Here is a 14785-nt window from a genome sequence, read left to right as displayed (position 1 = left end):
CTCACTAGGGGGGAAGAAAAAAAAAAACCCTGATGCTGGGAGAGATTGAGGGCAGGAGGGGAAGGGGACAATAGAGGATGCGATGGTTGGATGGCGTCATCCACTCAATGGACATGAGTTTGAGCAAACTCTGGGAGATAGTGAAGGACAGAGAAGCCTGGTATGCGGCAGTCCATGGGGTTGCAAAGAGTTGGACACGGCTTAGCCACTGAACAGCAACAACAAACGACATCCCAGAGCTTCAGTGACCCCCCTGTCCACGTGGACAGGGAGCATGCACACTAGCTCCCTCCAGGAATGACCAAAATCAAGCCCAGCCTTCAGGAAGCTTTCAGTGGTAAACCCCTCAATCCCTCTGTAATCCTCGTTCGCTCATTGATCCAACAGACACTTGTGGATTGCCTGCCTTCTCTGCTCCAGGCACAGTGGGGATGCCAAGGGCACATCAGCCCATAAAAGAGGACGACCCCTGCTCTCTGGGGCTAACAACTTAATAGGACGTGACAGACCACAATCGATCAAAACGAACCAGTAAATTACATGCCAAATTTGAAGGTGACAACGACCTTGAAAAAAAAAAAAAAGCCAAGAAATGGGAAATCAATAATGCCGTGGGGATACTGCAATCTTAGGTCCAGGAGGCGGAAGGTGGTCAGAGCAGGTGCTATTTCACTATTTCAGCCTGGCCAGCACAGCCAAGCCCCGGACTTGAATGGACTCTCACCTTTAGGAGAAACTGCTCCTTCTCAGTTTTGATTTGCTGTTCCATCTCCTCGTAGAGGTGCTGGATTTCTTCATCATAGGCAGCGATTTTCCTGCACAGGTGACAAGAGGAGAGTCTGATGAGATGCCTCTATTCCCCAGTGGAGCTCTGGGTGGTGGGGGGGAACCACGTAGGTTGGTCAGCCAAGACTGCAGGGTCAGCTCCTCAGGATCAGCAGACCACGGAGGGCCAGCAGGACCCTCTCGTCCTCCTGTCTCCCGCCCGTCCCTCCCAGATGATCCACACACTTGCTGGTGAGGAGGGGAGCATCCCGGCTCCATCTTCTTGCGCTATGCTTTACGCTGGCATCAACCCACCCAGCCTCGGGCACTCATCATCACATTGCCCACCGATCCCTATGCTTGTCCACAGCATAAAAGTGTGGGCGTTTTCTCTGCTTGGTTTCTTGGTTTATCTCTTTCCCATGTTGGATGCTTTCTTTCCACCTGGCTCCATCAGCACTGCCTGAGCTGTACTCTCCTAGTGTGCTGAACTTTGGGTGACCTTCGTTTTTCACAGGCTCTCAAAAGGTTCCATGGTGATGACCACCACCTCCATCGCAACACCCCCCTACAGAGGGAGGGGCCGCTCCTGTCCAAGGACTCAGACCATCTCAGCACAGGGCCATGGGGAGGGTGAAACTCAAAGTGTTAGTCTCTCAGTCATGTCCAGCTCTTCGCAACCCTACGGGCTGCAGCCCACCAGGCCCCTCTATGCACGGAGCTCTCCAGGCAAGAATACTGGAGTGGGTTGCCATTCCTTTCTCCAGGGGATCTTCCTGACCCAGGGATCGAACTCAAGTCTCCCGCACCACAGCCCATGGGCTGGTCTTTCCTCACTCGCTGTCTGCTGGGGGAACCTGGCATCCCTTGCACAGGCCACAGTTTTGATTGGCGTCCTTTCAGTTCTACAGGAACCACACAGCCACCCCAGAACGCACGGTCAAGGTTACTCACTGATCTGAGTTCACATTCCTGGTTGTACCTCCAAGACCGTGAACCTGACTTGGAGTGAGTACCGCATTGGCCCAGGGTTGTGCCCAGAGAGAAGGGCACAGCTCCCCAAGACTCTTCTGAGCTGAGGCTCTCTGTTCACCACTGGACCTCCCATTTTGGGAGTAACAAGCACCTTTTTGGCAAAGAAGGAGAACCCTTTTCTCAGTAAATGACAAATGTTTGGATTGCTGCTTTGATTCTTAGCTACCCCACAACAATTACAAGAAAATCTTGGCAAGAAACAAGGGACTGAGACACCTGCAGTTGTACAGGGAACCCCTTGGAGACAGAAATGGACACAGTGGATGGGAAATTTCAGAGAGAAAGATAGTCTTCTCCTGGTGCCTGGAATTGTCTTCCTGTGATGGACGAACTTCAAATGCTACATGGCAAATGGTATTCAGGAAAACTACAGACAGTGATTCCAACTATACAAGCACCAGAGAACTGATAAAATGAGATGAGAAAAACTTTGAAATGGATTTGGCGCTGCTCAAGTCATACTAATTACAATCATTCATATAAGCTATGTACCATGTAAGCCTAATAACCATGCAGGGCATTAATTCTACATTATAATTAAATCTGTTATATTAACTTGAAGTTTTATTGGATTAAATTAATAAACTTTATGCTTTTCATGCTCATATGTCAGTTTGTTAGTTGTGAATTAAGTAATTTTATAAACACAGATGTGAGAATTGGACTATAAAGAAGGCTGAGCACTGAAGAATTGATGCTTTTGAACTGTGGTGCTGCAGAAGACTCTTGAGAGTCCCTTGGACAGCAAGGAGATCCAACCAATCCATCCTAAAGGAAATCAGTCCTGAATATTCATTGGAAGGACTGATGCTAAAGCTGAAACTCCAATACTTTGGCAAAGAGCTGACTCATTGGAAAAGACCCTGACACTGGGAAAGATTGAAGGCAGGAGGAGAAGGGGATGACAGAGGATGAGATGGTTGGATGGCATCATTGACTCAACAGACATGAGTTTGAGCAATGTTCAGGAGATGGTGTAGGACAGGGAAGTCCATGGGATCTTGAAGAGTTGCACACAACTTAGCGTCTGAACCTCAAGGACAACAGCAAAACAAATGGAGGGAAGAGAGATGCAGCCTCTGAATGGCACCTACCCCAGCCCTCATCACGGAGGAGGGACCCACCACAAAGAAGCCCTGGGATACAGGTGGGCATCAGTGGTCCTGGGCCCATATGGGCTCCCACATGGAACTCATACTTTGGAAATGCTTTTGAACAAACCTGGTCTCCTTGGGGGTTGCTGAGGCCTGAAGGACTTCAGAGGTTGAGCCGTGACCCAGGGCTGGACACACAAGCTCGAGAATGAGAATATTAAGGTGCTGTGTATACCACAGGCATCACTAACCCAGCTCAGGGGGTGCAGACGGCCAGGGTTATGATCCCGGAACCAGCTCATTTCCTCTGTGTGACCTTGGGTAAATGCTTTGACATCCTTTGATCCCAGGATAACAGCTGCTCCCCGTTCCTCCCAGCATCGTCACAGTGAACGAGCAGGTAAAGTGTTTGGAACTGCAAAGTCCTAGACAGATATAAGGGATTATTTATCATCCTAATTATTATCATGGGCTGCAGAGAGCAAGGGCCAGCACTCCGCAAGGGGTGGAGGGTCTTTGTTTTAAGGAAAAAAGGGCTGCTGGGTTTGGAAAGGGTTAGAAGCAATCAGAAAGGTGAAGAAGAGAAAGCTTAGTCAATAAAACCTCCTGTCGGAGTGATCCATTAGAGACGCAAGCTGTGTGTGAGCAGGGGCTGCAGAGAAATTACTTCTCTGGGAGAAACAGTGGCAAGAGGCACTCTCAAAAGATGTGGGCATATGGCATGTGGTGCCCCAGCCAAGCTCACCACATTCTGCCATCAGAGGAAAGAGGCAACTGACTGTGTTTGCTTTTTACACACCCCTTTGTTGCCACAGTTTCTGGAACCACTCAGATTGCCTGATGCACAAACACAGGCTCTAAAGTCTTCTCCATGAGGATTACTCCATCTGTTCCAATTTCCTGACCCCCTTCCCTGACCTCAGAGAACACCGCATGTCTTTATTTGAAGCTTTCAAAGTCCTGAATGACTCTTTGCTTTGGGTTTATGCAGTCTCCACCAGGTTATGGACACTCAGACACTGACGTCACCCACAGGGGCTGTGCTCAAAGTGTTAACACTGAAAACCTGTAAGAAATAAATATAAGACTTTGGATACCAGACTCAGAAGTCCATGGGTGGACCACATGGGGTGGCAGGGAAATGCCAGATTCCAGGGGAATCGAAGAATTTGGGGGTTGAAAGGCTTGTCTGATCCAACCATGTTTCCAGTGTTAGAGTCCTTGCCATAATATCTCCACCAAGTATGTACCAAAAGTGGTTTAGAACAGCTCCAGTGAGAGAGAATGCGGTTTCTAACCAGCTCTTTTAGAGCGAATGACCTACCGAAAGCCAGGGTAAAAGGTCTAACCAACCTCAAAGAGACAATGCCACGCTGGGTGTCTGACTACAGTGGACTCCCCCTCTTGCAAGGATGACTTGTGTGTGTGTGTGTGTGTGTGTGTGTGTGTGTGGTGTGCATGTGCACAGTATCAGGCGTATTGGAGATCTAAGGATGGGACGTGTGTGGGAAGCAAGGAGGGCTGGAGATAGCGATGCTCCCCATCAGTACAAGGCTTAGGTTCAGAGAGAATTCTCAGGGAGCAAGACCTTTCCCTGCCAGCCTCTGACAGGCACCGTGGAAATTAATTAACCTTCACCAACCGCACACGGAGAGTCAAGGTGCCAGGCATGAGCAGAGTATTTTAATCCTCAGCACCCTGGGGCCCCAGCTAACGGCACACGGGCGAGGCCTTCCCGCTGTCGACTACTAATTGGTCAAAATATTTTTTCCCCCAGTTTGCTCTCTTCTTTTCCTTTCCTTAGGAACAAAGGGTCTCAGAAAATCACCAGGTCCAGTGTCTAGGTTCTAGGCAGGATGTGCTGAAATTACTCCAGGAAACAATGCCATGTCTTCCTTCCCTAAATGGAGGTGTAGTTTTGACCTTGGACAGGACAAGCAGCATTTGTCTGCATTTTAGATACATTTCAGAAACTTGAACTCAAAGGACAGCTTAAGCAATGGCCACAGGCCTTGGAGAGGGGTCGTTCTGATTTCATGTGTGTGCCTGTGGACTCTGGTTTGCAGAGCCTGGAGAGAGGCAGATGCAGAGAGAGGAAGAGCCCCTCCCATCACAGACAAGCGTCCTGTGTGTCCACAGGAAGGCAAATGAGGGTCGAGGCAGGGAAGGGGGCAGTCTGTGGTCACCCGGTTCCTGGGGCCAGAGTGGCGGGAGAACCCAGGCTTCAACTCCCAGCCCATGCCCTCCAGCCTGTCCTCGCAGCATATGATATCACATACGTGGGCTCTAAAGAAAATGGTACAAATAAACTTATTTACAACACAGAAATAGAGGCACAGATGCAGAAAACTTACGGTAAACTTAAGCGGTAAGTTTACACGGTAAACTTACGGTTACTGGGGAGGAAAATGGGGGTGGGGGCATAAATTGGGAGACTGGGATTGACATGTACGCACTGCTATATACAAAACAGACGAGTAATAAAGACCTACTGTATACCACAGGGAACTCTACTCAGTACTCTGTAATGACCTACATAAGAAAAGAATTTTAAAAAGATATATTATATATCACATATACATATATATGGGTTCCCCAGTGGCTCAGCTGTAAGGAATCCTCCTGCAATGCAGGATACCTGGGTTCGATCCCTGGGTCAGGAAGATTACCTGAAGAAGAGAGTGGCTACCCACTCCAGTATTCGTGCCAGGAGAATCCCATGGACAGAGGAGCCTGGTGGGCTACAGTCCAGGGGATCTCAGAGTTGGACTGACTGAAGCGACTTAGCATGCGCGTGTGTGCACGCACACACATGCACACACATGCACACACACATGTAGATATATGGGTTTCCCTGGTGGCTCAGATGGTAAAGAATCCACCTGCAATGTGGGAGGCTTGGGTTTGATCCTCGGGTTAGGAAGATCCCCTGGAGGAGGTCTTGGCAAGCTACTCCAGCATTCCTGCCTGGAGAAACCCCATGGACAGAGGAGCCTGGTGGGCTACAGTCCACGGGGTCAGAAAGAGTCAGATGCAACTAAGCACAGCACAGCATATATGTATGTATAGCTGATTCACTTTGCTGTATAGCAGAAACTAATATAACATGTAAATCAACGATACACCAATAAAAATTTTTAAAAAGAAAGCTGACAATTCCACATCTCTGTGTTCTGGATTGTCAGCATCCAAATTGCATCTGGTGTCTGTCAGTTGTGGAGTGAGAGAGCACGGGGGCGAGGAGCGGGGCTGAATGTCTGGGGGCTGCCCCCTTCCCGTCTCCCCGACCCCTGCCCCTCGTGCTCTGTTCACAGAATGGAGACCCTGGGCCAGAAGCATCTCAGTGAGTCTGCTTTTTGCCAGAGAAGAAAATGGAAGCGCATTCCGCCTCCACCAACTTCGTGGTTGGGACGCAGACTCGCCACCGCTCCCTGCTGCCTTTTCCTTGCAACTGCGGTCTCCAGAGGCAAAGGGAGGCTCTTACTAGAAAAATTCACTAGGGTTCTCTTGATCCCCTGAAAGCAGTCTCTCTCAGGCTCTCTGTCGTCTGTCTCTCTCTCTCTCTCTCTCTCACACACACACACACACACACAGGATTAGAGTATCACTGAATGAAAGGCAAACATACGAGTTTGTCGAAAATTCTGCGAAGGCTGTAAAATCGCCAATTGGATTTTCAAGATGGATGGTTTCTCCCTAATTAGATTCTGCTGCCTTGTATAAACCAACTTTGCAGCTTTATCCCAGCCTATAAAGCAAACCATTCTTCATTAGTCAGGTGTACAAATCATGCTCCCAGTAACCATAGAGCACAATCATCCTCACTGTTCCTTCTGCTCTCGGGGCAAAGTTAACAATGTGCTTCTGCCTCCGATGATAGGATACCAATTTAAAAAACACAGGCGTGACTAAGCCGTGGCCTCATGGCCAAGGGCCCGCCCCGAGAACTTCCCTCTACTCAGAGAACAGGAGAGGAGTTACAGACTGGAAGAGCCAGGGTGTGCCTGTTGCAGCCTGGTACCTTCCAGAAGTTTTTTCAGTCGTGTCTGACTCTTTGGGGCCCCGTGGACTGTAGCCCACCAGTCTGCCTCCTCTGTCCATGGAATTCTCCAGGCAAGAACACTAGAGTGGGTTGCCATTCCCTTCCCCAGGGGATCTTCCAGACCCAGGGATCGAACCTGAGTCTCCTGCATTGCAGGTGAATTCCTTACCATCTAAGCCACCAAGGAAGCCCCTGAGTGACTAACACACACACCTTCTAGAAGCTAGACAGCATTTCTCAGTGAGGTCTGGGGTCTACCTGCTTCAGAACCCACCCCCAGGACATACTGATTTAGACCCTCTGGGGTAGGAACCTAAGGATCTACCTTTTAATCCAGAGCCCCTGGTCATTCTGAAACAATCTAACTTGCCAGAACCACACAGCTAAGATTCATCACAAGGACTACTGGTCATACATACAATGCTTTAATTGCCATCAATGGTCCCCGACCTTTTTGGCACCAGGGACCATTTTCATGGAAGATAATTCCCTCCTGCCCAGGGTGATGGTTGGGGGGGATTGTTTTCCAGATGATTCAAGTTGCATTACAGTAACTGTGCCCTTTATTTCTATTATTATTCCATGAGCTCACCTCAGATCAGCAGGCATTAGATCCTAGATGTTGGGGACCCCTGCCCTATCTGGTGGCAAGGTCAAAGAAACAGTGATCCCCCCCCCACCGCCCCCATCACAGAACACCAGCTCTCAGGCTTGTCTCAGGTACCAGGTATCCCAGTTGGGCTGCCTGTCAGGTTGTGAGACACCTTCCCTCCTGGTCGGGACACCTTCTCGGGGCTGAGGGAAGTGAGTCTGCACAGACAGCAGCGGGACAGTGGCTGGGAGGGTGGAGTTGCAAGTGCAGCCCACCCCTGCCAACCTCCATGCTCCTGAGAAACTGCCCAAGGCCTGAACATCTGGACCAGGAAACACTGTGCAGATGAGGGACCGATGCCAACGAGGGTGTGGGCTAAGCTCGCCAAGGCCAAAGGTGGTCCACCCAGGATGCAGAAAGGGCAGCCTGGGGGTGTTTCCAGGCTCCAAGCTGCAGAAGATGGAGCCGAGGCTGCCTTTGATCTCGAAAGCACTTCTCTTCAAAGAGCTCAAAGCACTCCCCAGATACAGCCTAATCCATCTTCTCTCCCATCCTCGGGGTTAGATCCTGGTAAGGAACTCAACCCAGCAACTCCTCCAGCAGATTCCAGCTCTGGTGCAAAGTCAGGAGATTTTATACATGTGGATTTGGAGCCCCCTCTCCAGACCAAGCCAATGGGGTCCTCCTGGGGTGTGGTTCCAGAATCCCTACTGTTGCTGCTGCCTCTGGGCAGCCCCATTCTACATCTGGAAAGCCCAAGCTTTTTTTTTTTTTTTCTGAATCACCATAAATGGCAAGATGCTTTCTACAGTGGAAGAGTTCATCACTCTGATGGCCAGAAGTCCTTTCTCATGTTAAACTACTCATATGTCTCCTAAGGTAAAGTATAAGTTTCTCCAAGTCTCTGCATGGTGCATGCAGAGAAGAGTGGCTTGGTTGCGACCTGATCTCCATTTTTCTCGGAGGGAAGTGGAGGCGCTGGAGGGCACGCACCCACCTCTGGAGGTGCAGCAGAGGAGCTGGGCATTAGCCCAAGGTCCCTGCATTCGACCTGCCCCTGCCTCACCCCACTGGGTCATGGCTGCTTGCCCGTGGACATGAAGCAGCACCAAACACCGAACCCAGATTCTAGCCCAAATCTGAGGGTTTCTCAACCCCTGTTCCAAGGGACAGGGTGGGGGGAGGTCGAAGGCTCCCAGACTTGCCTCCTTCCCCTGCTCCTGAGGTGCAGAGTCAGAAAATGAAGCCGCCAGCAGGGAGGAAAGGCCCCGCGCTGTTTCTGACACTATCTCAATCCTCGAGTCTCCAGACATCAAGATGTCACCCCCAAGCATCCCACCCGCTGCATCCTCCTCCCTCCCAGAGCCTGGAGGTGACCCTGGAAGATGCTGGGGGCCCTTCCTCACTCACTGCAGCAAAACTAACCACGAGGGGCACAGCCAGCCTGGGAGCTGGGGCCGGGAGTGCCCCCAGGTTAGTCACATTTCTCTGGGCCCCTTGGGAGAGAGAACCGAGGTGTGTGGTTCAGAAAAGGAGGGGGAAGCCGAGGCTACTGCTGCTGCCAATGGCAACGCTGTCGAGTGTTTCAACAGCCCAGGGATTTTCTGGTCAGCTCTGCAGCACAATTTTTACGGCTCTGCCTCCTGGGCATGATTGTAAACTCCTCAGAGATGGGGACTCTGTGTTCCATTTGCCCAGTTCAGCCTGGCACAGAGTAAATGCCCGCTATGCATGCATGCTAAGTTGCTTTAGTTGTGTTTGATTCTTTTGCAACCCCATAGACTGTAGCCCACCAGGCTCCTGTGTCCACGGGATTCTCCAGATGAGAATACTGGAGTGGGTAGCCATTTCCTTCTTCAGGGGATCTTCCCGACCCAGGGATCAAACCCACATCTCTCACATGCCAGCTACTAGTCACACGCGGCCGTGCCCTGGTGCCCAGCCCCAGGAGGCCCACAGCGGTCAAGCCTTGTCACCCTCTCTGGGTGACACACATGTCCCAGATAGACTGATGAGTTAGACCTTGGACTGAACAGTCGGCTCAAGGGGGAGCCTGGGAGATGCTCTGACAGTCGTCAGGGTTCCCTGACTCTAGCCCAGGGGACTTTGCTGGGGTCCAATGGCTAAGACTCTGTGCTCCCAATACAGGTAGCCCAGGTTTGATCCCTAGTCAGGGAATCAGATCCCACATGCCATAACTAAAGATCCTGTGTGCCACAACTAAGATCCAGGACAGCCAAATAAATACCTTTTTAAAAAATTCTCCATACCTCCTTTTCTCGCTAACCAGAGTGTGTCTCTCCCTCAAACAAGCCCAAACTCCCAAACTCGCCTCCTAGATGTCCCAGCATCACTTGGCCTCACCTGAGCTATTTGTAAAGCCTCCCATTTAACTATTCCGTATCCTTCTGTTGCTACTGCTGCTAAGTCGCTTCCGTTGTGTCCGACTCTGTGCGACCCTATGAACAGCAGCCCACCAGGCTCCTCTGTCCACAGGATTCTCTAGGCAAGAATACTGGAGTGGGTTGCCATTTCCTTCTCCAGTATCCTTCTGTATCCTTGGAAGAAAAGTTATGACCAACCTAGACAGCATATTAAAAAGCAGAGACATTACTTTGCCAACAAAGGTCTGTCTAGTCAGAGCTATGGTCTTTCCAATAGTTATGTATGGATGTGAAAGTTGAACTATAAAGAAAGCTGAGCAGTGAAGAATTGATGCTTTTGAACTGTAGTGTTGGAGAAGACTCTTGAGAGTCCCTTGAACTGCAAGGAGATCCAACCAGTCAAGCCTAAAGGAAATCAGTCTTGAGTGTTTATTGGAAGGACTGATGCTAAAGCTGAAACTCCAATATTTTGGCCACCTGATGTGAAGAGCTGACTCATTGGAAAAGACTCTGATGCTGGGGAATATTGAAGGTGGGAGGAGAAGGGGACAACAGAGGATGAGACGGTTGGATGGCATCACTGACTCAATGGACATAAGTTTGAGCAAGCTCTGGGAGTTGGTGAAGGACAGAGAAGCCTGGTGTGCTGCAGTCCATGGGGTCGTAGAGTCGGACACAATTGAGCAACTGAACTGATCCTTCTGGGGTTTCAGTTTCTTGTTTGCCTTGAGCTACAAGGACCTCCAGGGATCACCTGGTTCAGGTAGAACCAGGAAGCAGGCTATGATGAGTGCTTTTTCTTTCTTTAAGGGAAGAGAAGAGAACGCAGAGACTCCAATGGGACCTACTGCATATTTCTTATTGCTGGGCTTCCTAGGTAAATAACTCATCTGCCAATGCAGGAAACACAAGAGACACAGTTCAATCCCTAGGTCAGGAAGATTCCCCTGGAGGAGGAGATGGAAACCCATTCCTGTATTCTTGCTTGGGAAATCCCATGGACAGAGGAGCCTGGTGGGCTACAGTCCATGGGGCCACAAAGAGTCAGACATGACTGAGTATGCACGTGCTATAAAATAGAAAACCTCAGAGTTCGTCACATGTAAGGAGAGTGAGCACGTTTCGTGAAACTTTGGTTTCAGTTACTCAGACATGCAAGCGTGTGTGAGCTCCAAAGTCAAGTGCATTTCGTCTGATGAGTCTCCATCAGGAAGTTTAAACAGCACCAATCCTGTTCTCTAAGGCTGCCAGTAGGGAAACAGGAGCACAGAGAGGTAAAGCACATTGCCTGAGGTCACACAGCTGGTCGGTGGCAGGGCCCGGGCGGGAGCTCGGGGTGCTCCTGTGCCCGTTTCAGTGCTCTGCTTGCTACAGGCCTCTGGGAAATCGACTGCCAGACAGTTCAGTGACCCCCACCCCAGCCGAGGGTGGACTCCATCGGCTGACCCGGGGTAGGGGTAGCTGGCCGGGATGTGGACGCAGAGGGCTGGAACTCCTGGCTGAACTAACTTCTCCCACACAGCCGACAGTGAACTTGACTTTCAGCTCATGAACTTTATAACCATCATTAAACTGGGACAAAAGCACGAATGGAAGCCACTTACAGATGGATGTGAGGACTGAAAGGCTCTGAAGTAAGTCTCTTCCTGTGGGGGTGCAGGCCACAGAGGGGCCCCCTGCAGGGAAGATTCTAAGCCCTGAGCTGGGTCACTGTGGCCACTCAGGCCCCCCACCTCCCTAGGGAACAAGGGGGTGTCACCTGACTTTCCTGTGGCTCCTTGGGGGTGATCAAGGCTGGGGTCAGAGATGGAGTGATGAGGGGCAGGAAATAATCCAACCCCTCATCTTACAGGTGAGAAAAACCGAAGCTCAGAGAGGTCAAGAGAGCAGAGCAAGGTCACAGAGCTAGCTGGCTGGAGAGCCACACACGGCTCAGACCCAGAGCTCCTGATTTCCCGGTTCTACTTCTAACATCCACAGAGGAGGCGCTGGGACCTACTTTTATTCAGTGAGAAGGGGACTCCTCCCAGCCTGAGGTCCCAAAATGCTGGGGCCTTACTGCCCAGAGGCGGGTAAGGTGGTTTCTAATGGGTCTTGGGTACCAGCCTATCTGGCTTAACGGAATACATACTGCCTCTTACGTGCTGTGAATTCTGGGGATGTGTTACTTACCCTTCCACTGCCTCAATTTCCCTATCTACAAAATGTGGATGATGATAAATATCCGAATGAGTTGTGCAGACAAGATAGCACAGTGCTGAGCACAGCTGAGGGCCTAGTACACATGAGCCAGGGCTTAGAAACATACACACAGTGTCAGCTCAAGCCCAGGCCCAGCTCAGGTGGATGGCCGAAAGGCGGCATCGCTGGATATAAGACAGAAAGGGTGTTCCTGGTTTGCACGTGTCTGTGCAGAGGGCAGGCTGACACGGGTACCCACTTTTTCAGGGTGCACTCCAGCTCATTCTTCTCCTCGTGGGCTTCTAGGAGCTGCGAGAAGATTCTGGTCAGGAAATCCTCAAAGTTGGACAGTAAGTGAGGCTCATCCTTCTTGAGCTGCAGCCAGAGCTGCTTGACATCAGCTTCACTGCAAGAGAAAAAGGAGCACTGAGGCAGGAGTGTGGGCACGAGGCTTCCTGGGACACCCTGAGGCTCCAGGGGTGACAGGGGCAACCAGAGCATCATCACTGTGGTCGGGACAGTGACATCAGGGGCTGGCATTTATTGAGTGCTTGCTGCATGCCGGCTGCTTTATGAATGTTTGTTCATTTGGTCCTACAGCCACCTGTGAGGCAGGCGCTGCTAACACCCCCGCTTAAGGGTGAGGAGACGGACGGAGAGGGGTGAATGAGACATCCCAGGTCACTCAGCTGCGAAGCGATGGAGCCAGGAGGCAAGCTCAGGCCTGTCTGAGGAAGCAGGAGGACAGGAGCCCAGGGCTTGTGAGGACAGGCGTCGTGGAGCTGAAGGAGAAGGCCTGTCGCCCCAGGAAGGACGATCCTCACGGCTGAGAGGGAAAGACGTGCCAGCTGACGGGTGGCTGAAAACAACTGTCACTGCAGGGAATGGAAGGGAAGACACTGCGCCCCACTGGGGCCCAGAGGCAGCAGCCTGACTGATAGGTGAGAGGAAGGGAAGGAGCAAGTCTGAGAGATGCGAGTGTGCACACGGGGAGACAGTGGAGAGTGGGCAGGACGGAGCAGGCAGAGAGACAGACGCAGAGTGATGAGCCCAGTACTGCGCCACCCCCGCCCCAGCCAGCACCCTGGGCTCGTGTGTGTGCACTGAACAGAGACATACAGGGTCATGGTGATTAGGGAGGGGAGGGGTGGGAGGTGGCACGCCTCAGCCCCCGCTCTCCCTCTGGAGAGGTTCAACAGTCTACAGCCAGCGATCAAACAGACAGCCAGAGAGCAATCTGATTTGCAGTCCATTAAATTCCAAAGCCACTATGATCCGAAGGTAGCTACAACCAGGGGCCCTCAGGATAAAGAATAAAATCCCTTGTGCTTGTATAACAAGCACGATATCCGAGAAATTGTATTCAAAAGTAATACTTGATGGTGCCATGTTAGCAATATGCCTGGGGCATAGATATTACTCTCTGCACCAAGCAGAGAGGAGGCGCACCAAGAAGTGAGGCTGGCTCTGGTCAGTTATCTGATCATCTATCCAATTGTCTCTCCCTCTCTCTTTCCTTTCCTCGCTCCATTCTATCCAAACATCCACCAACTCACCTAGACCAATCATCCACCCATCTATCCATCCATTCAAACATCCATCCACCCACCCTCCCACCCATCCATCCATCCATCCATCTATGCATCCACCCATGCATCCATCCATCCATCCATCCTTGCATCCATACATACACCCACGCACCCACCCACCCATCCATCCATCCATGCATCCATGCATCCATCCATCTATCCATCTATCCATCCACTCATCCACCATCCAACAAGTATCTAATACTTGTTGAAAATGTAGCACTGAATTGGATGACATGAGAGATTTTAGAAATGAGAGAAAGGGAGGTAAGGAGCCTCCCTGTTTTCCAGAATGAGTTCCATTTCCCCGCCACCCCCCCACCACAGAACATGTCACCCGCTCTACTGTACTGTAGATACAGTGGAGATGGCACAGAGGGTTCTGAGATGAAAGGTCTCAGAGTGACACCACAGTGACCCTCCATCACTGAGGCAGGCTGCCCCTCATGAAGTAAATGCCTGATAAACTCAAGATGCACCTCACTGGCCAAGGCTTGTCTGCCTGCATCCCTCAGGTTCCTATTGGAACCTGGCAGTGAGCCATTGGGGCTCGAGCCTCCTCTGAAATTAGCAGACCTTGTGGTGCTCTTCAAAGCTCTTTGAACCACCTAGTTGTGGTTACACTTTTTTTCTTTTTTTTTTTTTTGCGTATTGGGCAGTTACTCAGTCATGTCCAACTCTTTGTGCCCTTATGAGCTGTAGCCTCCCAGGCTCCTCTGTCCATGGGATTTTTCAGGCAAGAATACTGGAATGGGTTGCCATTTCCTTCTCCAGAGGATCATCCCAACCCAGACACTGAACCCATGTCTCTTGCTTCTTCTGAATTGGCAGGCAGATTCTTTACCACTGTGTCACCTGGGAAGCCCCAAATTTCTGGAAAAGGAACAAATCTCTGAACCTTGGATGAAGATAAGCCAAGGCTGACCAGCTGCCCAATCACTCAGCCAGCCGGAGCACTGAGAAAAGCTGGGAGTCCGGGTGTTCTGCCTGCCACATCTGGACCAGGCCAGGGTCACTCTCTTGGAAGGATGTAGGGGTAGCGGGTAAGAAGGGGTTCTGGGTGGTCAGTCCATCCATCTCCCTGCTTCTGGAACAACACACGA

The 14785-nt window shown here is 50.9% G+C and overlaps 1 protein-coding gene across 1 annotated transcript in view; it reads right to left on the bottom strand.

Annotated features, from left to right (window-relative positions):
* The window catches only part of CRACR2A (calcium release activated channel regulator 2A), a 70942-nt gene that overhangs the window by 43632 nt on the left and 12525 nt on the right, over positions 1 to 14785 (bottom strand). Inside the window, exons 4-5 of the mRNA XM_052641275.1 lie at positions 12353 to 12499; positions 725 to 815 (exon numbers count right to left, since the gene is read on the bottom strand). Coding sequence (XP_052497235.1) covers positions 725 to 815; positions 12353 to 12499 — 238 coding nt within the window. The remainder of the gene's footprint in view (positions 1 to 724; positions 816 to 12352; positions 12500 to 14785) is intronic.

Source organism: Budorcas taxicolor, chromosome 5 (assembly GCF_023091745.1).
Source record: "Budorcas taxicolor isolate Tak-1 chromosome 5, Takin1.1, whole genome shotgun sequence".
NCBI classification, from domain to species: Eukaryota; Metazoa; Chordata; class Mammalia; order Artiodactyla; family Bovidae; genus Budorcas; species Budorcas taxicolor.
This window is presented reverse-complemented; position numbering and strand designations above follow the sequence as displayed.